The sequence below is a fragment of the Erigeron canadensis genome, chromosome 4 (assembly GCF_010389155.1).
Source record: "Erigeron canadensis isolate Cc75 chromosome 4, C_canadensis_v1, whole genome shotgun sequence".
In the NCBI taxonomy this organism is placed as follows: Eukaryota; Viridiplantae; Streptophyta; class Magnoliopsida; order Asterales; family Asteraceae; genus Erigeron; species Erigeron canadensis.
In genome coordinates, this window is record NC_057764.1 from 18,728,522 (window position 1) to 18,749,999 (window position 21,478).

Consider the following 21,478-nt stretch of genomic DNA (forward strand, 5'->3'; position numbering starts at 1 on the left):
TGAATAGTTGCCGGAATAGGTGGTGGCTGAACGGTGGTGTTGATGTTTTGCGGCGGTTGTAAAGAAAAAAAACCCTCCAAAATTGAATCCGAATTTGATGATGATGATCTCAGATTGTATTTAGATTGAAGATAAGATCGATTGTATCTTTCACCCTCCAAACCGTCGACCTCTATCTCTATATTTTTTGATTTTTTTCCAAATTTTTTGGGAGGTTTAGGATATATTACATGGATTTGAAGATAAATTAACAAAGAATAAGATGGGAATCGAAATGGATCGAAATCCGGTCAAAAATCCGGCCAAAATTGGCCTAGAAGTGGCTGTGTGTAAATCTCCCCTTTTTTGGTTTGTCACATGACTTAACCTATATATATTTAAGATACACATGGCATGCACATGACCTAACCAGTCAATTCAACTGGTGTTATCCGGTACGTTACATAACATAACACTAATACTTAAGGATCTTACATTACATAACCACACTAGTAGATTGTTACATTACATAATCATTTGGTCGTAGGTGGTTATACTCAGATGCCATAATCGTATTAAATATACAAAATTTTGTAGTATTATATATAGTTGTACTTTAATCCCACAATTGTAATATAATTGTAATAGTTTAATATAGTGTAATTGATTTTATGTGATTACATTTTCATATCTTAATCTCAAAATCTGTAAACTTTAAAGTATTAGTCAAGACAAGAATATTCCTTTTTTATATACAATTTGTTAGTTTGTATCCTCAATCCATTTCTCCAAACACTTTATACTAAACTTAGATTAATTTTGATGAAGCGATCCAAAAATCCTGATAGAAATATTAGTTCGAAGCCTCTAGATAAAGACCATGGGATGGCCACAAATGTTAAAAGATGTAAAACAAAAAAAAGAATAAATAAAATAATCCTTAAACAGATTCGTTCACAAGCATGCGAATCAATAAAGATATCCTTTTCAAATTAACGAATCACTTCATATTATGGATCGAGATTTTCTTTAGTTTCAATATTATTAGTATTTTTTTTGTAGGAAAAATACATATACATACATATATATGAAAAGTTATTTTAAATCTAAAAATTATAGGAACTTTTAGAATTTTTAAATCAAGTTTAATCATTAATTAATCTTTACAAGATGATTGTTTTTTTTAATTGTATTTGAGTTATTTAAGTATAAATTTGGATTTTACAATCATGTAGAGACATGGATTATCATTCTTTATACAATTTTTACAGACATGAATTCTATGATCAAATGTGCATGAATAGTGCTATGAGCACATGTATGCAGATCGATCATATTTATCCAAGTTTTTTGTAAATTAATGTTTTTATGAGATTAGTGATGATCAAATGTATATAGATAGTTATATAAACATCTTTAAGCAATTATATAGTCATATTAATATGTGTAGTTAATTATATAACAAATAATTTTAACTTAAAAAAAATTCCTAAAAGTTCCTGCAATTTTTGGGTTTCTTAATATAACCTTTCCCTATATATATAATAAAATTATAGAAAAATGATAAATATAGCCGCAGTACGCATTGTTACATGCATAAATGATTTATACATTACATATAACCACCTCTTATTAATGTGGATTGATATGTCATATACAACTTCTTAAGTATGTAATAATATTTTCAAGGTAGCTTTGGAGGCTATGATTTTTCTAACATGAAACATCTACAAGATATGTCGAGATATAGACCTATGTACTAACTCGTCAAAATAAAGAGGTTCCTATATGTATTTCATATATTTACAAGACAAGAAAAAAGAAAAAGAAAGAAATTGAAAGAAGATGAAATATAATAGAGGCAATTAATTACATCCCCAACGACGTACGAAGCCTTCCTCGGCCATGGTTTCATCGGTACCTACTTTGTGGCAATTGTATTCTTGACAAATGGCTTTAAACTTCGATCAACCACAAAATACATGCCACACTACGGAGGCCACTCAAGCTATTAAAGGGTCAAAAGTAAATTTTCAAATCGAGAACTTTTCTTTACAATTAAAAATCAATAATATTCATAAAAATATCTTTTAGTGATTTGATTATAACTATAAACTATCTTTAAGTGATTTGATTATAACTATATACTATTTTCATATGCATGTGTTAAGATTAATCATTTAGTTAACTTTTAAACTTTATAGTTTAAAATCAGTTAGTGTATATATCATAGAATACTAGCATTGTATCCGTGCAATGCGGGGACGGTGATGGAGACAACGGTTTAGTGGTGTTAGTGACGGATGGTGATGACATCAACAATTTGTGTCGACTGGTGTAACCGTGTAAATTGATGTAATGGTGATAATGGAAATATTTTAGAAGATAAGAACTTAAAGTATAAATTAACAAGATAAGGGTTTAAAGTGTAAATTAATTCATTGGGCAAATTTGGTAATCTCTAATAACCATTTCCATAAGAGGTGTTTATTAAGGGTAATTTAGTATTTTTGCATCCAACTGTTGTCTAATACTTTTCAAAAATAAGGAGTTGATAATTATTATAAGAGTATAGAAGATATAGATATAGAAATATAAATATATTAATTCTTTAATCATGTTCATATTACCTTATTTAATATAGTAATTTGATGTGAACAGTGAAATATAAGTTCATAAGCATAATGTACAACCAAAACATCAGAAGATTATATATTTAATAAACAAATCATATAACAAGATTTTATTTAGACGGATTGGTTTGGGCGCTGAACTTTAAAGCAGGGGTCGTAGATTCAAGGCTAATTCTGCTCATTCTTTTTTCTTTCACAATTTTAATTGAAAGGTTTTTAACATTTCTATTTTGCTTTTAATTGTTTGTTTTCAATATACTTGGTTTAAGGATTGTTTCACATTTTCATGTATGGAGACATTGACTTTCTGCTCCAAATTTCACACCACCAAGTTCTTAAAAGTTAGTAGCCTAAAATCAACCTTTTTAGTTTTATAATTAGAGAATGTGTTTGGTATATTACCACCATACTACTAAACTCATTGTGTTCTTCTTATATGCTTAGTATACTATGCGAATTTTTTGTTGGACCTTCACAATCATTAAGTTATCAACTCCTAAAACAACACCTTTAGATAATAACATAAGCAAAGGAAAGGAAAGGAACCGGAGAGTGTTGTCTTTCACGGATTTTGGGTCCCAATACTTTTCAGTGTCGTCTTCCATGGATTTTGGGTCCAATATCTTTAAAAGATAACATAGTACACCTATTTTAGACATTTATTATGATATTATCTAGCCAAAATATGTACCATCACAATTTATTTTTATGGAAACTTCAACTTTTGTAAATCAAATATTGATTCCAGCATACGTTTTATCAAACCGACACCGCCCATCGAGCGGTAGAGAACCTACTAGTATCACATATACCAAACCATAAAATCCGGAATCTCGATAGGTGCTACTTTTACAAAATGAAGGTACCCTAACAGGTTGACTGAAGCCATCTTTAATTGGGCTTAGTATTTGGGCTAGGCTTGGAGATGGGCCTATTTTTAGTTTCTTTCACAAATTGATTCATATGAATTTTCTATCTTCAGTTTCTTAATTTCTTTCACAAACTTTCTACCCTATGTTTGTTAGCTAACGAAGCAGGGTTTGTGGTTTCTTTTGAAACTGACAGATATCCAGGATTCCACGTATGTACCTGTTTTGTTTTTGTGTGAATTCACTATTATTATTATTGTTGTTTATTTTTCACTAATTCTCTTAAATTATTGTGTTTATATAATTTAATTTAATTTTAGTGCCAAATGAAATTAAAAAGAAAAAAAACAAAACACAACTCTGAGTTGGTAAATTCTATGGAAAATCAAATTTACATTATCTATGTTTGTGGATGTGTGTATAAATTAATTAATTTTTTTTTTTTTTATAAAAAAAGTGATGAAGGAAGTGTGATAAGTGATGAGGCCATTGGGAGTGCTCTAACATTCTCACCAAAAGTAGTATTGTTTTGAAGTTAGGCAAGTAATCAATGAAGTTTCGTTGTTTTTGACTTTCGGATAATTATCTGTGAAAATATATAATCACCTTCCTTGCCAAGTAGTTACATATACAAAGGAAAGAATCATATTGTGGTGTTATTGTTCATGCTTTAAGTACCACTTTGTTTGTGGCCTTTACTTCACAAACATAGAGTGTCGATGCTAAATTCATCTTAACGCCTAAAAACGTAAGCGTGATGGTTACTGAAACAATAAGCACTGTAGTTGTTGAGTGAAGTAGAATTGTAATATATGAATTTTGTTACGTCATTAAACAAGTGTTCTATCTATTCACTCAAGTCTAATGCCACTAGTTAATTTCTTGACTTTAGTTTTAACTTTCTGTAAGACTTGAATTACCAAGGTGGATTTGTGCTATATCTTATGGCATAATTTTCTGCATTTAATTATTGAAGAATTTGTTCAAATATGGTTTATCGTCAGTATAATCTCCTAAGAGAAGATACATATTGTATATACTAGGGGATTAGTTTCTTAAATCATCATCAATAGCGTTTTGCAGGGAAAAATCCGTCGTCTTTAACAGGAAACTGAATCGGCATTAGTTGTTATAATATGATAAAACTATTTGATGCTCACTGTCACCTACAAGACCCTAGAATCTTTAGCAAGGCACCAAAGCTTATTAACACGGCTCTAGAGAGTGGCATACTTCATTTTGCTGTCAATGGGGTCTCTGAGAAAGACTGGCACTTGGTTAAGGAGATGAGTGACAACTATCCTTCTGTAATTCCTTCGTTCGGGCTCCACCCGTGGTTCATCATGGACAGGACTCCCAACTGGTTGACTTCCTTAAGAGAATTTTTTGATGCAAATCCTTCAGCTGCGGTAGGAGAGATTGGTTTGGACAAAGGGTCACATGGAAAAACGATTGATTTCAATGATCAGGTTGAAACTTTTCGTCTGCAGCTTCAACTTGCTAAAGAGCTGAAAAGGCCGGCTTCAGTACATTGTGTACGTGCCTTTGGGGATCTTCTTGACATAATGAAATCCGTTGGTCCGTTTCCTGAAGGTGTAATCTTGCACTCTTATTTAGGTTCTGCTGAAATGGTCCCAGAGTTTGCCAAACTCGGTGCTTATTTCTCCTTTTCTGGGTTTCTTATGGCGATGAAAGAAAACAAGGCAAAGAAGATGCTGAAAGCAGTACCTTCTGATAGGATTTTGCTGGAGACTGATGCACCAGATGCAGTACCCAAATTTATGAATTCAGACTCCCTTTTCTCAGTTGAAGATCAGGATTCGGTTCCAGAAGGGGTTCAGGCAAGTGATGGACACCCGAAAGAGATGCTTAATCATCCAGCCAATATCCATTTTGTGCTTTCTTACGTTGCATCCTTGCTTGAATTATCTAAAGAAGAGCTTGCAGAGGTATCCTACAGAAACGCATTGCACTTGTTTTCTTATGCAGGCTCTAAAGTGGCAAAAAGTTAATTACGCTTTCGACAGTCCTGTATAAAGTTTACATAAATCTTGTCATAGATAGCATGTGTTTTTACTCATGACACTTTGCCATAGAATCCATATCATATCTGACTAATGGTAAAGCCTTTGTAGATTTGTAGCTATGATATTGATTTCACTCGTTATATTTCTGCTAGTCTGATGTAGTCCAAAAGAGACATAAACACCAATTGAATATGTTCATATACACGAATGCCAGAACAGTTCTTTAACGTATCATTGATATAATGAATACTGATTTATCCGTGTAAAATTTCATTCAAACACATTTTGTGATTTGAGTGAAAAAAAATAAAATATATACATCACTGTGGCATCTTAACAAATAAAAATTTTATACATCACTAGAATTATTCTCAATCAAATTTCATTGAAATATTAGAATCAAATTTCATTGAATGGTTATAGACTTATAGGCCTTCAGAAACAAAAGGTTGCTATAGTGCACTTGGGCCTTCAGATGGTCAAATGGTGGGTACATTAGTACATAGATATATAAACGGATACAAAGCTATATACAAAACCAGATATAAAGTTAAAAACAAGCTTCAATAAAATAAAGACATATATATAGCGGATATACAAGAATAATGCTCCATTCAATAACGTAATAAGTGAATTGACGTAGAGTGTTGTGGGAGGCTTGTGTACGTATGCAGGAAACATTTTGATTGCTTTTACAACTGGACATGATTAAATAGATTTATAAGTAATAAACTTGTTCAGATGCAAGTCGTACAAGGAAAAAGCACTTTTTATATGTCATAACTTCTTATATTTTGAGAGAAGCCGAGGTTCGATTCGTGACATCGGTGGATTTGAGTACTTAATGAGTAGGACTAGAAATATAACGCAAGACTTCCAAGTTCCAACTACTATATTTAACGGTAGACCATAAATCTTAGATAATACAAAAGGGAAACCTTGACATATAATTTGGAACGGAAAGAATAATATCAATAATTGATAACATCTACACAATATAATTTATATAATAATAATAGAAAAGTAAAATCTCTATAAACACTTTAATATCTTGATAAAATTAATAATTTGTTCAGACTCATAAAATAAAAAGTCAGACTAATCTTAAAAAACGTATTGTAAATTAAGACTAGATGAATTTATAACTTGTTAAATTAATAAAATATCTTGGTTACAAACATTATAAAGCATTTAGCTATATTTTTTAATGTCAAATTACTTGATTTTTCAAGATTTTAAATGGCTATACCTCGTTTAAGTTATAGACAAGTCAAGTCATAACTTAAAAGTTATCTTTCATGATTAGAATTGATTTTAATAAATATATAGAATTACATAGGCATTTTATAAAGGGATAATGACATACGAATGTAACCACCTATGACCAAATGGTTATATAATGTAGTAACCTATTCAGATGACTATGTAATGTATGCACCTATGTTTTCTTGGTTATACTATGTAAGGTTCTTTTTATTTGGGTCAATCAATGTAAGAACCTATGTATTTTTTTTTTTGCTATACTATGTAAAGTCCGTACATATTTTACATAGTATAGCCAAGAAAACATAAGTGCATACATTACATAGCCACATGACTAGGTCACTACATTACATAACCATTTAGTCATAGGTGGCTACTTTTGTATGCCATCAAACAATCTTAAATCAGTTTCTCTCTCTATGGAAGTTATCTATCTGTAACTTGTAATATGATATATCATAGCTTGTACCACTTTATATCATTTGGGATCTATATATATATCCTTGTATCTGGGTTGACCTTCACGGGTCTGTTCTGTTTGTTGAAGCAGTAGATACATTTGGGGTACATATTTGCACATATACACTTTTGTCTTTTATATTGTTAATCTTTTACGGTATATGTTATCTATTTAGTATTATTTTCATTGATCTTTGTTAATATTAGTAGTTTTCATTAATTCTATGTTCAAAGCACTAATTTGTCATAACATACTAACAGGTTAAAATCCATCAAAGTAACAATAAGAAAGTGCATAAACATTAGAGATCTTTTAAGCTATGACAAAACTCTTTGATGCTCACTGTCACCTACAAGACCCTCGAATCTTCGACAAGGCCCCGGAGCTTATCAAGACGGCTCTAGAGAAGGGCATACTTCATTTTGCAGTCAATGGCATATCCGAGAAAGACTGGCATGTCGTCAAAGAGATGAGTGATGACTACCCTTCTGTAGTTCCATCATTTGGGCTCCATCCGTGGTTTATCGGGGACAGGACCTCCACTTGGTTCAGTACGTTAAAGGCAATGTTAAAGGCTAATCCTGAAGCTGCAGTTGGAGAGATTGGTCTGGACAAAGGGCCACTTGCATCGGGAATTGATTTTAATGATCAAGTTGAAGTTTTCCGCCCGCAACTCCAACTTGCTAAAGACCTGAAAAGGCCAGTTTCTGTGCACTGTGTTGATGCATTTGAGGAGCTTCTTGATATAATGAAATCTATCGGGCCATTTCCAGAAGGTGTAATCTTGCATTCGTATATTGGTTCTGCTGAGATGGTTCCTGAGTTTGCTAAGCTTGGATGTTATTTTTCCTTTTCCGGGCATCTTATGCCAATGGAAGAAACCAAGGCCAAGAAAATGCTGAAAGCAGTTCCTTCTGACCGGATCTTACTAGAGACGGATTCACCAGATGCACTACCTATATATAAAGATTCAGACTGCCTTTTCTTGGTTAAGAAGCAGGATTCCCTTTCAGATGGAGAGCCAGAAGAGACGCTTAATCAACCTGCCAATATCGTATATGTGCTTTCCTATGTTGCATCTTTACTTGATCTGCCTAAACAAGAGCTAGCACATGTGAGCTACAGAAATTCAATGCACGTGTTCTCTTTTAAAGGTTCCAAAATACAAGGTTAGTTCAAGACTATATCATATTGTTCTTATGTTTTAGCTCTCACAATGATATCATCAGATTTAGACAATTCTTTCATTCAATTGAAGTCTTAAAACCCTAATTGCCGAGCTCTTTTGGAGTAGTCAAAACAACTATTTGAGCCCGAGAGTGATAAATTCATAAACCCACTGATTACTTTACACAGATGCTTAGAGCAGATGAGCATGCTAATTATTGATATGTATATAAGTTGATCAAACGTTTGTTTTAACTAATTATTGTTTCGTTGTGTTTTAGATTCGGTAAATGAACATGAAACTCACTAGGCATGTCTATTGATCTGTCTAGGATGTATCCAGGGAAAACAGAAGTAGCAGCATAACTTGCTAGGACATGGACTGCTGGTGGAATACCTGCTAGCAGTATCGATTACATTATTATTGTATTTAAGATGTTCTGTGAATAATAAAAAGTACAAAGCTTTGTCTAAGAAGAGATATTTAAGCTTGTACTATTGTTATGTATATTTCTTAATTATGTGTACATCTATTGTTGAATTGATGGTATAATGTATGTCGCGGATGGTTTGTTTGCTTCAGCTTTGTGTGTTGTTTGTTTTTACACTATACTGTAAGTAATCCATCCACCCATCCGTAACATTGTTTATTTTTTGAATTGTATATGGATTTTTACTTATCTGCGTGTTCATACAAAACTCCCCTTCATAGCTTTTTTTTTTTGGAGACTAACATTGTAAAACCCGCAGAATGTTTGAATTTGTAAAACAAGTATACTCGGGTCTGGCAAACCCGGGCCATGTCGATACAAAGGACCGGATAAGCAAAGATCATCTCTGGATCAACTGATTATATGTTGGTCATAAGACCCGTCGTTGGTGAGACCTATAATGGATTAGTTTTCCATTAGACCAAATTTTTAAATATTTGAAGAAGGATAACCGTTTCGCATATGTACAAATTAAGTTCCATAACAATTGATACAGTCCAAACAAGAAGAATTTTATACAAGGAATATATTTTCAAAATACTTCTTTTCTATAAGTTCTTGGCACATAACAACAGAAAAGCACACACATAACTGTCGTATAGAATCAAATTTTTAGGGATCATCGTTTTGCATGTATTCTCAACAGCTATAATACAAAACTAAATTCCATTTGAAACATGTTTTTATTCCTTGATTTTGGATATCTACAAATGTTACAAACGAATCACATAGAAACAAACGTTGAGTATAATCTTTCTATTTATATACCCTTATTAGTCTCTAATAATGTATACGTATGTTTGAACTGTGAATACATGGAGAAACATACAATTTTAAGGTTGTGTTTGTTGGCAACTATTTATGGAGCTTGGTTTTGTGAGTTAGTGGTTTCGGTGAGTGTAACTTATGACAGTAAAGCTTTGGTTATTGATGGGAGAAAGCGGATTTTACAGTCTGGATCCATTCATTATCCTCGAGCCACTCCTGAAGTGAGTTCGGTTCTTTAAAAGAAAATTTTATAAGAGTTATGGCTAATGTTTGTGGTGATTACATGAAGAGAATGTTATTGATGTTTTATGTTTGAAATTGTAGATGTGGCCGGGTATTATTGAGAAGGCGAAGGAAGGAGGATTGGACGTGATTGAGACGTATGTATTTTGGAATTACCATGAGCCTGTCAAGGGACAGGTATAGTATTGTACTATTGTTTGTACATTTCATGATAATAGAAACTATGGTGGTATGGTTTATGTCAAATACTAGTGAAAAATCAATGTTTATGTAAGGATTATGGTTGGATACTTAGGAATGTGTTGCTGACTTACTTTCTTAATGTTATAGTACTATTTTGAAGGGCGGTTCGATTTGGTTAAGTTTGTGAAGACAGTGCAAGATGCTGGATTGTTTGTACATCTTCGTATTGGCCCATATGCGTGTGCTGAATGGAATTACGGGTCTGTTATTTGTTATCTTAACCTTTGAGTTTAAACTTACAAGTACACTTTAGGCCTTTAGCCCATATACATGAAACAAATTTTATCCTCCATTATCATTGCACTTTTGTGTATTTGATATGCAGAGGATTCCCTCTTTGGTTACATTTCATTCCTGGAATTCAATTCCGTACGACAAATGGTCCTTTTCAGGTACTTCATTACCATATACAACTTTCTTTCCAGTTCGTGTTTTGATTCTGCTGTTATGGGTTGACTTACCATAAACTAGCGATAGTAAACTTCAATAACGAATTATTGTGCAGGCAGAAATGGAACTTTTTCTTGCTAAAATCGTCGACTTAATGAAGGAGGAAAATCTTTTTGCAACACAAGGAGGCCCGATCATTCTGGCTCAGGTACTACTTCATTTTACATGTTCCTCATATGAGCCAAATCATCATATTCCAAAGTAGAGAAATATGCATATGATCAGTGTAATTTGATATGCATAACAGGTTGAGAACGAGTATGGTAATGTCGAGTGGGCTTATGGTGTTGGTGGAGAGCTATATGTAAAATGGGCAGCACAAACCGCTCTAAATTTTAATATTTCTGTTCCATGGGTGATGTGCTCACAAGAAGATGCACCCGATCCAATTGTAAGTAAATTTATCTCACAATTGATAGTGATACCGGATTAGAAAATATATTTTCGTTTCCAACATAATGATGCTTCAAAATGCAGATAAATACATGTAATGGGTTCTATTGTGATACTTTCGTACCAAATTCTCCTTCAAAACCGAAGATGTGGACGGAGGACTACACTGGATGGTATAATTTTACTTTAGCCTGCTATTCCATAAAAGCATTCAGTAATTATATACGATCATACAAAATCCGTACACCTTTTTCTTTGACTTTGCAGGTTTCTTTCATTCGGGTATCCTGTTCCTTACCGACCAGTTGAAGACCTGGCTTTTGCTGTTGCACGTTTTTTCCAGAAAGGAGGCACTTTTCATAACTATTATATGGTATGTTCAAAAAAATTTAGTTTTTGATGTCAATACATTGGCACGTTCCATAACGTGTAAGTGGATACTGAAAGATGGTGTTGTGCAGTATTTTGGTGGAACAAACTTTGGACGAACAGCTGGAGGTCCTCTAGTTGCTACCAGTTACGATTATGATGCTCCTATAGATGAATATGGTAACTTTGTAAGCATATTTTGTAAAGTTAATTTTCGATTTTATTAGAATTACTGCTACCTATTAGAATTCTCAGCAGATTTATGAAGATCACTTATGCAGGATTTATTAGGCAGCCGAAATGGGGTCACCTTCGAGACCTACATATGGCAATAAAACAATGTGAAGAATATTTGGTAAATGGAGATCAAACTCATCAATCTCTTGGTATAAACTTAGAGGTACACCAACATATCTGCGTGTGTATTTATAGATGAAGACTATACCTTTTTTGATGAACGAACAGCACTGTCGCTACTCTCAGTGACACAATACATTTGCCTGCAGGCAGATATATACCATAGAACAGCCAACAATTGTGCAGCTTTTCTTGCAAATTATGGTAGCAGTTTAGATGCAAATGTTACATTTAATGGTAAAGTATATTTTCTCCCAGCATGGTCCGTAAGCATCCTTCCAGATTGTAAGACTGTTAGTTTTAACACAGCAAAGGTAAGCTTATATGACGCCATTCAGATATTTCATATACGTCTGTCTTTTCTTGATCGTTGACTGAATGACATTTGAAATATAATGTATTAATCTATGTTTGTTATTTGGAGTGATTAAGGTTGCCGGTAAGAAAAGTGTCGGTGATTCTACAATCTCTCCCAGTGCCAGTGTGAGTGAACTTTCGCTCTCAAATTCACCTTGGAGTTGGTATTTAGAAAAAGTGGGTATTTGGAGTAACGATTCGCTCACGGCGAACAATTTGCTAGAGCAAATAAATACTACAAAAGACACAAGTGATTTTCTATGGTACACTACAAGGTAATGTATAGTTGTCTTCAGAGAGAATATGTTAATGTATCAAATGTTGATATTTACCTTGTAACTTTGTAAGTTATTGAAAGATTATCATGTCGATTTAATGCCAGTACTTATGTGATAGCTTTATGTCACCTCTGTAGCATAGAAGCAGATGAAAAGAAAGATGCATTTTTGCTCATTGAGAGTTTGGGTCATGCAGCTCTGGTTTTCTTAAACAAAAAAGTTTTAGGTAACTTCTGGTAATAGTTGTCTATCATGGAATAGTACTGTAGTTATAACGTATATTTCAACTATTAAATGTAGCATTTGGCTATGGTTATCATGATGACGCAAGCTTTAACATAAGTGAAAAGATTAGCCTTGAGCAAGGAAACAACACACTGGATATAATTAGTATGATCATCGGTGTACAGGTGACTATCACTTTTCTTTCTGGCACCGGCTTTAGACTTCAGATATAACAAGAAGTGCAATTCAACCTTTTAAAAGTTATTTGTATTATCTTAATCAATACAGGCAACATATGAGAAAGCGAGAACACTGATTAACCATATAAGAACATAACTGGTCTAGAGCATTATTTTAATTATAGTTAGATAAACGAGCAAGGTTTTCTTAATTTTTTTCTACATTTTTGATTCAGAACTATGGTCCATGGTTTGATATCATGGGAGCAGGCCTATATACAGTCATCCTTGCTGATCTGAAGAATGTTAAAAAGGACTATTCGTCTAATGAGTGGACTTACCAGGTTTGTAGTCGAATTTGAATACTGGTCTTGGCATGTTACTTTCTCAAACGTCAAACGTTATGTAACAATATTGATTTGCAATCAGGTGGGAACTGAAGGCGAAAGCCTTGGACTTGATAGAACAGATCTTGCTAATAGTTCCCTATGGACGCAGGGTAGCTCGATCCCTATTAATCAAAGTCTAATTTGGTACAAGGTAAGTAACACGCACTTATTGTTGTCATTTTGTGTGTGTGTGTAATTATTGGTTTCAGCAGGTCAACTGAGCATTGGGTTCAAACACCAAATTTCTTATCTTATATACAGTCCACATTTGTTGCCCCTGATGGGAAAGGTCCACTATCACTGAACCTTGCTAGTATGGGGAAAGGTCAAGCATGGGTCAACGGTCAAAGTATAGGACGATATTGGTCTACTTACCTTTCACCAAAAACAGGTTGTACTGATAAGTGTGACTATAGGGGAAGTTATGATGCACAAAAATGTCAAAAGAAATGTGGCCAACCTGCTCAGATATTGTAAGTAACATAAACTGTTAAATTACCACATGAACCGAGTATTCTGAACAAATGAAACAAAAATTTTCAACAATACTTTATAAATGTAGCAACTTTGAACATTTACATATGAATGGGTCGACTTTGTTATCGTATGTTCAACAGTTCAAATTGTCAAATCAAATATTAAGAAAAAGGTCAGACCAAAAGTCTGCCAAAGTGTTTTTTAGAGCAGTTGACCTATAAACTTCCATCTAAAAGGTTAGCTTATTATCATTCTGGTTATTTATAAAGAGATAAAAATGTTGGATACCATTTTTTTGTCGATTAAACCCAACCCAAACCTACCAGCTTAGTCTAATTCTTTACTACAGTTTGCCTTTTCATATAAGTTTTTAAAATAGGGTAAATAATATGAAGAATATACGTACAGATATCATGTACCGCGAACATGGGTCCATTCTGGTGAGAACTTGCTTGTTCTTCATGAAGAGCTTGGTGGTGACCCTTCAAAAATATCTGTGATGACAAGGACCGAGCAGGTGGTATGTAGCCATGTCTCAGAGTATGATTCCATTCCAGTTGACCTCTGGAAACCAAACTCTGATTCCAGTTCTCAAACCCCTGAAGTTCAATTAACGTGTGACCAAGGCTGGAAAATTGCATCAGTTCATTTTGCCAGCTTTGGAAATCCAAAAGGAGATTGTGGCATGTTTGCTCAAGGCAGTTGTCATGCAGATGTATCGTCTGCTGTTGAACAGGTAGTAGAATTATCAATTCTCTCGTTTACTATTATAGTTATTAATGACTTAAATCAGCAGGATAGACTAAGCTCAATCTTATGTATAGTATATACATGGTTTCAATGAATTCATGATAGAGTAGGTAGTACAAACTATTAACGCACATTTGATGAAAATTGCAGGCTTGTATCGGGAAGCAAAAGTGTTCAGTTCCTGTTTCAGCGGCAAAGTTTGGCAACCCGTGTCCGGGTGTAGTTAAAAGCTTGGCAGTTGAAGCTCTATGCAGTGCCTGAAACACACACTTTGTGATTCATAGTACTATTTATAGCTTTTTATTTTTGTGATGTTGTAACTACTGTAGTTAAAAGCTTGGCAATTGAAGTTATTTCCATCTTCATGTTACAGTGAATTGAGGATTTTTTAAAAATCAGAATATGCTCATCATAACAAGTTTTTTATTAACAGATGCACTACTATGACGGTTCCTATTACATCACAACTTTTTGGGTAAGCATTAGTAATGATCTAAACAGATGTAAAGACCCATTAAACACCGTGATGTCGTGATGACCTACTTAACGAAACCTTTATCAGGCCATGGTGATGCTCTGCTAATGGACTTGAAACATTATGTACAAAAACATTTGATTATTTGAACATGTGACACTAAACTAAACAATAGACAACACTAAAGGCTGCAAATTAACAAGATCGTCATGATCAATGAAATCGAAACTAGAACGTAATACTATAAAATTCCAAAAGTAATCTCACCTCCTGAAAGTAGTACTACACTTCAGTAAACTAATCCCGCTATCTCAGCACAGATCCAATTAGCCAATTGTTCATCACAGTAGAAACCCTTACGTGATTAATGATGAACTTAACATAAATGAGAGCTACACTGACTATAGATAGACCCTACCATAGAAACCACAGTCCCTACATTTCTGGAAACAAAAACCAAGGGTTCTCAAGAGGAAACTACTTGGCTACTGATACTTTTGTGTTGTGCAAGCCTTTGGTAATTTACCATGCTCGATATATATTTTAGATTTTGGGGCAGGTCACATAAGAAAATGGTTCTGGGAATATATAGAACCTGTTTTTTATTTAATCAAGCTAGCAAATATATTTACAGCTTGAGTTACCTACTATGAAAATCTTCGGTCCAACCAGACATAAACTGACCACCAGTCAGGGTCCAAAGTCCTCCAGGCCACCACCCTGTGTTACAATGACAATCTAGATTTTACATAAGAACGGGCCTTTCACAGATCAATGCTTTCTAAACCAGCAATTCTTTATAGGAAATATAGTCGGGATCCAATTTCATTTTGCAGTTTAGGATCATTTATTATAATAGGTTACAAAGCCCAATACAAAGGAGAAATGAAAGAAGCCCAAACTCCCAAGTAGACTATTCACAAAAGCTTTATGCAAGTAGGAGTATCTTCCCGATATGCGCACTGGTTTCCATAAGCTTGTGACCCTCCCCTGCTTCTGATAAAGGGAAGTATTTGTATACTACAGGTTTCACCTTCCCTTCAGCAATCGCTGGCCAAACGTTCTTTTCGACTTCACTCACTATTTCTGCTTTCTTTTCCACACTTCTAGTTCGCAGACCAGCACCTGCAACCAAATTCATTAATGAACATCAAACATCTGTTTATGTCGTACAATGGAAGTCTAAAACGATTACTTAGTTCAGTCATGCATTTGTTCTGTCAAATTAAAGGACCCCCTTTGCCAACCTGAAAACAGTTCGGTTTGGTTAGTTAAAGAATTTGAACCATTTTTTTGGGTTAGGCTATTTTCTTTTCCTGCCTGAAACCGAACCTTACTAGGCAATTACCCGAAAAAATCGGTTAATTCGGTTCAGTTTAAGGTTAAGCATTTATAATGTCATGCTAATATAAAAGTTCCAGTTGTCGATTATCTATACTTACTCCCAATTAAAAATTACATCCCCCCGTTGAATATTACTCTTTTGGGACATGCAGATTGTCCAAATTGCACTTAGTAAATAAACTACACCACCAGTCCCTTATTTTCTAAAAAATCTTCATTACCTCCTTTAAATCAAATACCTACACCACTCAACGCCAAGACCACACCAACAGTCGCCACCACCGCCACACCGCATTCCTTGGGTACCGTGCTAGTATTCATTTAATACATGTATATGTCTATATAAATATATGTAGCACATAACAAATTAGGTTCAGTTAACCACGGGTATCGGCAATTAAAAACCGTACCCTAACCGTTCTACACCGGTTTTTAGGTTTTCGTTTTTTTTGGGTACTGTTTATATTTGGTTTCGATTTTTTGGGTTTTGAATCAAGAGATTCAGTCCGGTGATTCGGTTTTACAGTTCTTTATTTACAGCCCTAGCTACGTGTGACTAAAGACATAATCGGAGGAATGTATAACAATTTGTCAGATAGCTAAACCATCCTTCAATAACAACAAAAGAAAAGAATCATCTATGCCGAAATCAGCTGCAAGAATTTTTGTAAAGCTAAAAATACACATTAAAATAATAGGCAACATAACTTCCCAAAATTGAAAATGCTGCAATTTTTATAAACGTGCTATATATTTGTGATTTCAAGTAATTTTGTGTCAAAATAGTCTAACTCATTAGTATGAACTAAAAGCTACTTTTAGAATGACATGCAACCCAAGATGTCATGATGAAAGAAGATCCTACAAAGACTTCGTCAGTCATGTTGGAATGATATATAAAAATTATAATGTGCAGCATAAATACATGAAACAAGAAAGGATCTTTGGTATGCGTACCTTGCACAGTAAGCCGCTTTGCCAATATCAGTGCTATATTGGCTTCTGCTTTTACTCCACCCATGAGACCAATGATGAAAAGTCTCCCATCAATACTTAAGCTTTCTAGGTTTTTCTGGAAGTAGGGTCCACCAATATTATCCAGTATAACATCAACACCTATAGTTCAATTCTTTGAAAGTTAGAGGTTAACGATGAAAAAGGAGAATTCGACACTCTCAAACCAGTGTGTGTAGTTTTTCATTGTACACTAACTTAATTCTAGTTCTAGTACAATATGTCAGCAGGAAACCCCAGATTTTGCACAAAAATAGCCGTCATACTTGGCACTTCGGATCTGAACAGCTGTTTCTTGGAAAAGGTACTTTTTCACATGCTCAAACTAGAGGTGAAAATTTTGACCCATATACTTGTGAAGGGGTTGCTTTGGGTTATGTTTTATCTATCATGGGTAAATTGTGTAAAATTAAGAAATGGTTACTTAAAGGACATAATTCCCGTTAGTCAAAGGGGAGAACTAATTGAATATACATTTTTAAGCATAAAACCTCCTAAATCATATAACTCAGGAAAAAAAAATAAACAAAGGAATCATTTAAACAAGGTGAACCGAACCTCTTAAGATCCGTTTAGATTTTGTGGTAGATAATAAGATGTCTTGAGCTTTAGCCCATTATTCAATGCATCTGAACCACCCACTTTTCGACCTCTAGTTTTCTTAAATGATAGTCAAATTTAGAAGATACACCAAGTCTAACAGGTTTAGAAATCCAATAACTCCAAAGAAGGCCACAAAAGAATAAAGTTGAAGCTATATCACCTTTACCCCCTGTTTCCTCCTTCACTCGTGCAACAAAATCTTCTGTCTTGTAGTTGATGCAAATGTCAGCTCCAAACTCCTTGCATGCCTTTAGCTTTTCATCACTCCCTAAATAATATAAGTCGAAGCTTGTTAATTGATTGTAGATTTGCATTTAATCACTAAACTGAACCAACGGTGGGAGAAAAGAGTTTACCTGCAGTGACAAACACTTTAATCCCAAGGTATTTAGCCATTTGAATTGCGAACGTACCAATGCCGCTAGAGCCACCATGTATCTGAATATCTTACAAGCTCTAGGTCAATATGTTTTAAAATGTATTATAAGGATAATTTTCTAGGCAATGCACTAGTAAGAAATACAATTTTATGATCACCTCTACATCCTTACCATTATTTTATTAATTTGGCCACTTGACCTAAAATCCTAAACTATTGGGGGAATTTCATGCTACCTGCTATCACATTATCATCGATATGAATGAACGAACAGTATTAATTTGGCCATAAGATTTTCTAAGCTGGTTTTTTATTGAACACATTGCATATCTGTTTGACAATAGTCGATTGTTTGGTCAATAAACACTTGCTATTTTTATAAACGCCTAAACGGCTAAGCAGATGAGGATTTCTGATGGACCCACATGTGATGGACCAGAAGGGATCAGCAGCCCAAGCAGCCCACATCAAACTGGGTCAGCCTAGTTCAAGAACAGCAGCCCACTTGAAGAACCATTTTACTTTATTCATTTTAGTTGTTTGTTTAAGTTATTTCCAGTTTGACCAGTCATGTAAGCAGTTGTCATTTCCTACTTTCTTGCACCACGTGGACACCATGAACCCAGTTCTTTATGTATTCACTTTTGGGAATGCAAAGGCAGTTCTTTTGGCAAAATACTATTGGTTATATCTTCTTTTTAAGAGGGTAAAATTAATCCAGCTATTCTAAAAATTAGCACTTTTAGAAGGTGAACTTTGGGGTCTTGATTTGGATTGTTGTGGTGAGTCTATATTAATAATTTAGGTCAGATTTGCTCTTCGAATTGTGGGTGGTGAATCGTAACTCACAGGTTCGTTGTATTTTCTTTGCCCTAATAACAAGCTCCGGGTTTTTAATACGTAATTTCTAAGACCAGTATGACATCAATTTCCCTATTCAGGTTACCCGGGGAAGGCGAGTCCTTTTAACTCGGATGTATGCGGCCTAACGGGGGATTTGAACGTGAGACCTCTTGTAAAGAGGTTCAGGATAATTAACCACTAGGCCATCTTTAAGGGGTTAAACTGTCACTGTTTTTGTCATACTTTCAAACTTCTTTTGTGCGCATCATTGACTCACACTCTATGCCCATTTTAAGGTTCATTAGTCACAATTTTGATAGTCAAACCACTATAGAAAAATTAACTGTCGTCACATTGCACCCTTTAAGCAAAATTAATATTTTACTTACCAGAAACGTTTCCCCTGAAGATAGCTTGCTTGTCATGAAGACAGTTGACCAAACGGTGCATGCCACCTCGGGGAAGCTAGCAGCATCTTTCAAAGAAATACCGGATGGAATAGGAAGGACCTGGCCGGCAGGTACAACTACTTTTTCAGCATATCCTCCTCCACTTAGAAGAGCACATACCTACAGTTCAAGTTTCCCTTATCATTTTGAAATTAGGAACAACAAATTTGACAGGAAGGCTATTCAAAAGGATACTCAGATATACGATATATGCAGATTTTCTAATGACATATTAGCATTTACACAATCGTTTCAAGCGGGGAAATTCTTAAAATATTTTTTTACAATAAACAAAAGACGGAGAATTCATTCAAGGAACTAGCAAGAAGCTAAAAATGACAAAGCACCAAAAGCAACTTCCCACTATATACACACAACAACTTCATAAAAACTAGAAATTTAAGTACCAAATCTAACGAGGATCCCTAAGCACAAATTCCGAAAAACAAACCGGTGCTAGCAACAAGGCAGGACGCAACCCTAGAAACCAACTAGAGAAACATCATTAACCCTAAACCCAAAATACAGAACACCTAACCTTCACGAGAAAAATTTCCTAATCTAATTCTGATTTGTTTACAAGTTATCAAATTTATTTAATTAAATTCACACTCTCTTAACTCCACGACACCTAGAGCTACAATCACCAAATGTAAAAACCTTCAAAGTTATGTAGTAAAGGTTAATCATTTACTTTACTCACTATAACATATCACATACCCATATGAACCAAATCTTTTTTGCGTCAAGTGATAAGCTAATTTCATCACTCTAAAATTAACAATAGCAACTAAAATCCTACATAACAAATCAGACAGACAGACAGACATATAGACATGGTCCAAGGGAGAGGCTTTTTTTAGGTCTCAGCTTCAAACCCACACATTGGCGTTGACTATTATCAACTAACATTTGTCGTTATAATAACAATAATAATAATAATAATAATCGATAAAAAAAAAAAAACTAACCTGATCACCAACTTTCCAACGGGAAACATTTTTACCAACGGATTCGATGACACCGGAACATTCGAGACCTAGGTATTCACTCTCTCCCTTTGGTGGAGGATACATGCCTTGTCTTTGAAGGGTATCTGCTCTGTTAAGAGCTGTGGCTGCAACTCTGATCAAAACGGCGTCGTCGTTGAGTTGTGGGTCATCTACTTGTTGGAGTTTGAGTACTTCTGGTCCTCCTGGTGTCGTGATTACTACGGCCTTCATGCTTATCGATCGGAGGAGGAGGAGGAGAGGAGGAGGAGAAACTGGTTTTGCTGATTGATGTTAATTGATAAAGTGTAGTTGACTAGTTGGGATTTGGGAGCTGCTGTTTATTTAAGTTAATTTTTAAATTTTATCTAATACGTAGGAAATTATATATCTATCTTATCTATTCTATAACTCTTATAAAAAAAATAGTTAACCAAGCTTTTTAAATCTCTCTCGCAATTAAAAATTATATTGAAAAAATGCCACATAGTATTTTATTTTATGTGTCAACTTCATATTTTTTCAAAAATAAACTATATATTTAAAAAAAAAATGAATTTATATATATTAATTATTTAATAAATAAATATATTGTAGAAATCTAAGATCTTTTCATTAGATAAAATGATATCTTCTTTTTAACCCTTAAACCAAATTCTACATCCTAATTTTCTTTTTCTTTCTTTTTTGGAACGGCACATTCTACCTCTTTTGGATTAGTCAATTAGATTAAACAAAAATTAAAACCACCATGGTGTTGATAATCCATTTCTAAAAATCGCAGCAACACCTTCAAATGAATATAACTATTTTACTTTTTGGATGTTAAGAAGAACATTCAACACACAAGGCATAGTCAAATTATCCTCTTTGAATTATATATCCAGCCAATTGTAATTTTTCATGTGACTTTTAACTTTTTTGGAGAGAAATGTAGTGGAATTGTCACTCTACATTAATGATCAAATTGTATGTTTTTGAGTTCTGTTGTAACAAGACGACTACATGATACATA

General features: G+C 34.1%; 4 protein-coding genes across 7 annotated transcripts; 3 read left to right on the plus strand and 1 right to left on the minus strand.

The window, feature by feature from the left end:
- The first annotated feature begins 3,641 nt into the window (after positions 1-3,641).
- LOC122596395 (uncharacterized metal-dependent hydrolase YabD-like) lies at positions 3,642-5,627 on the plus strand. Of its 2 annotated transcripts, none has more exons than XM_043768964.1 (2): positions 3,642-3,685; positions 4,565-5,627. In XM_043768964.1, the coding sequence occupies exon 2, from the start codon at positions 4,618-4,620 to the stop codon at positions 5,491-5,493; it is 876 nt and encodes a 291-aa protein (XP_043624899.1). In that variant the 5' UTR covers positions 3,642-3,685; positions 4,565-4,617; the 3' UTR covers positions 5,494-5,627. The 2 variants fall into 2 exon arrangements, with proteins under 2 accessions (XP_043624899.1, XP_043624900.1); XM_043768965.1 differs by having other exon boundaries at positions 3,647-3,685; positions 4,555-5,627.
- Positions 5,628-7,248: 1,621 nt separating this feature from the next.
- Positions 7,249-8,980, plus strand: LOC122598237 (uncharacterized metal-dependent hydrolase YabD-like). Of its 3 annotated transcripts, none has more exons than XM_043770840.1 (3): positions 7,249-7,335; positions 7,492-8,400; positions 8,731-8,980. In XM_043770840.1, the coding sequence occupies exons 2-3, from the start codon at positions 7,551-7,553 to the stop codon at positions 8,754-8,756; spliced, it is 876 nt and encodes a 291-aa protein (XP_043626775.1). In that variant the 5' UTR covers positions 7,249-7,335; positions 7,492-7,550; the 3' UTR covers positions 8,757-8,980. The 3 variants fall into 3 exon arrangements, with proteins under 3 accessions (XP_043626775.1, XP_043626776.1, XP_043626774.1); XM_043770841.1 differs by having other exon boundaries at positions 8,742-8,980; XM_043770839.1 differs by having other exon boundaries at positions 8,680-8,757.
- A 1,001-nt stretch (positions 8,981-9,981) lies between these two features.
- On the plus strand, positions 9,982-14,698 carry LOC122595034 (beta-galactosidase 6-like). The gene is made up of 18 exons (XM_043767315.1): positions 9,982-10,077; positions 10,231-10,343; positions 10,469-10,535; positions 10,649-10,741; positions 10,841-10,984; positions 11,071-11,159; positions 11,254-11,359; positions 11,448-11,535; positions 11,637-11,755; positions 11,862-12,026; positions 12,145-12,344; positions 12,485-12,573; positions 12,648-12,757; positions 12,988-13,095; positions 13,181-13,291; positions 13,402-13,613; positions 14,026-14,353; positions 14,518-14,698. The coding sequence occupies exons 1-18, from the start codon at positions 9,982-9,984 to the stop codon at positions 14,626-14,628; spliced, it is 2,349 nt and encodes a 782-aa protein (XP_043623250.1). The 3' UTR covers positions 14,629-14,698.
- A 906-nt stretch (positions 14,699-15,604) lies between these two features.
- Positions 15,605-20,787, minus strand: LOC122596013 (quinone oxidoreductase PIG3). Its single transcript, XM_043768510.1, has 6 exons — positions 20,446-20,787; positions 19,415-19,594; positions 18,160-18,241; positions 17,964-18,071; positions 17,144-17,302; positions 15,605-15,967 (listed from the first exon to the last, which is right to left on the minus strand). Exons 1-6 carry the CDS (start codon positions 20,695-20,697, stop codon positions 15,771-15,773), a joined length of 978 nt encoding a protein of 325 aa, XP_043624445.1. The 5' UTR covers positions 20,698-20,787; the 3' UTR covers positions 15,605-15,770.
- Positions 20,788-21,478: the final 691 nt, after the last annotated feature.

Bases quoted from the DNA above. Each gene is read 5' to 3' on its own strand.
- LOC122595034 (XM_043767315.1), top strand. From the start codon at position 9,982: ATGTGGCCGGGTATTATTGAGAAGGCGAAGGAAGGAGGATTGGACGTG. The intron at 13,292-13,401 runs GTAAGTAACACG...TCTTATATACAG, and splicing joins AAAGTCTAATTTGGTACAAG to TCCACATTTGTTGCCCCTGA. The intron at 14,354-14,517 runs GTAGTAGAATTA...TGAAAATTGCAG, and splicing joins TATCGTCTGCTGTTGAACAG to GCTTGTATCGGGAAGCAAAA.
- LOC122596395 (XM_043768964.1), top strand. From the start codon at position 4,618: ATGATAAAACTATTTGATGCTCACTGTCACCTACAAGACCCTAGAATC.
- LOC122596013 (XM_043768510.1), bottom strand. From the start codon at position 20,697: ATGAAGGCCGTAGTAATCACGACACCAGGAGGACCAGAAGTACTCAAA. The intron at 18,072-18,159 runs GTAAACTCTTTT...TATATTATTTAG, and splicing joins TAAAGTGTTTGTCACTGCAG to GGAGTGATGAAAAGCTAAAG. The intron at 17,303-17,963 runs GTGATATAGCTT...ATTGAACTATAG, and splicing joins GGAGGAAACAGGGGGTAAAG to GTGTTGATGTTATACTGGAT.
- LOC122598237 (XM_043770839.1), top strand. From the start codon at position 7,551: ATGACAAAACTCTTTGATGCTCACTGTCACCTACAAGACCCTCGAATC. The intron at 8,401-8,679 runs GTTAGTTCAAGA...GTTGTGTTTTAG, and splicing joins TAAAGGTTCCAAAATACAAG to ATTCGGTAAATGAACATGAA.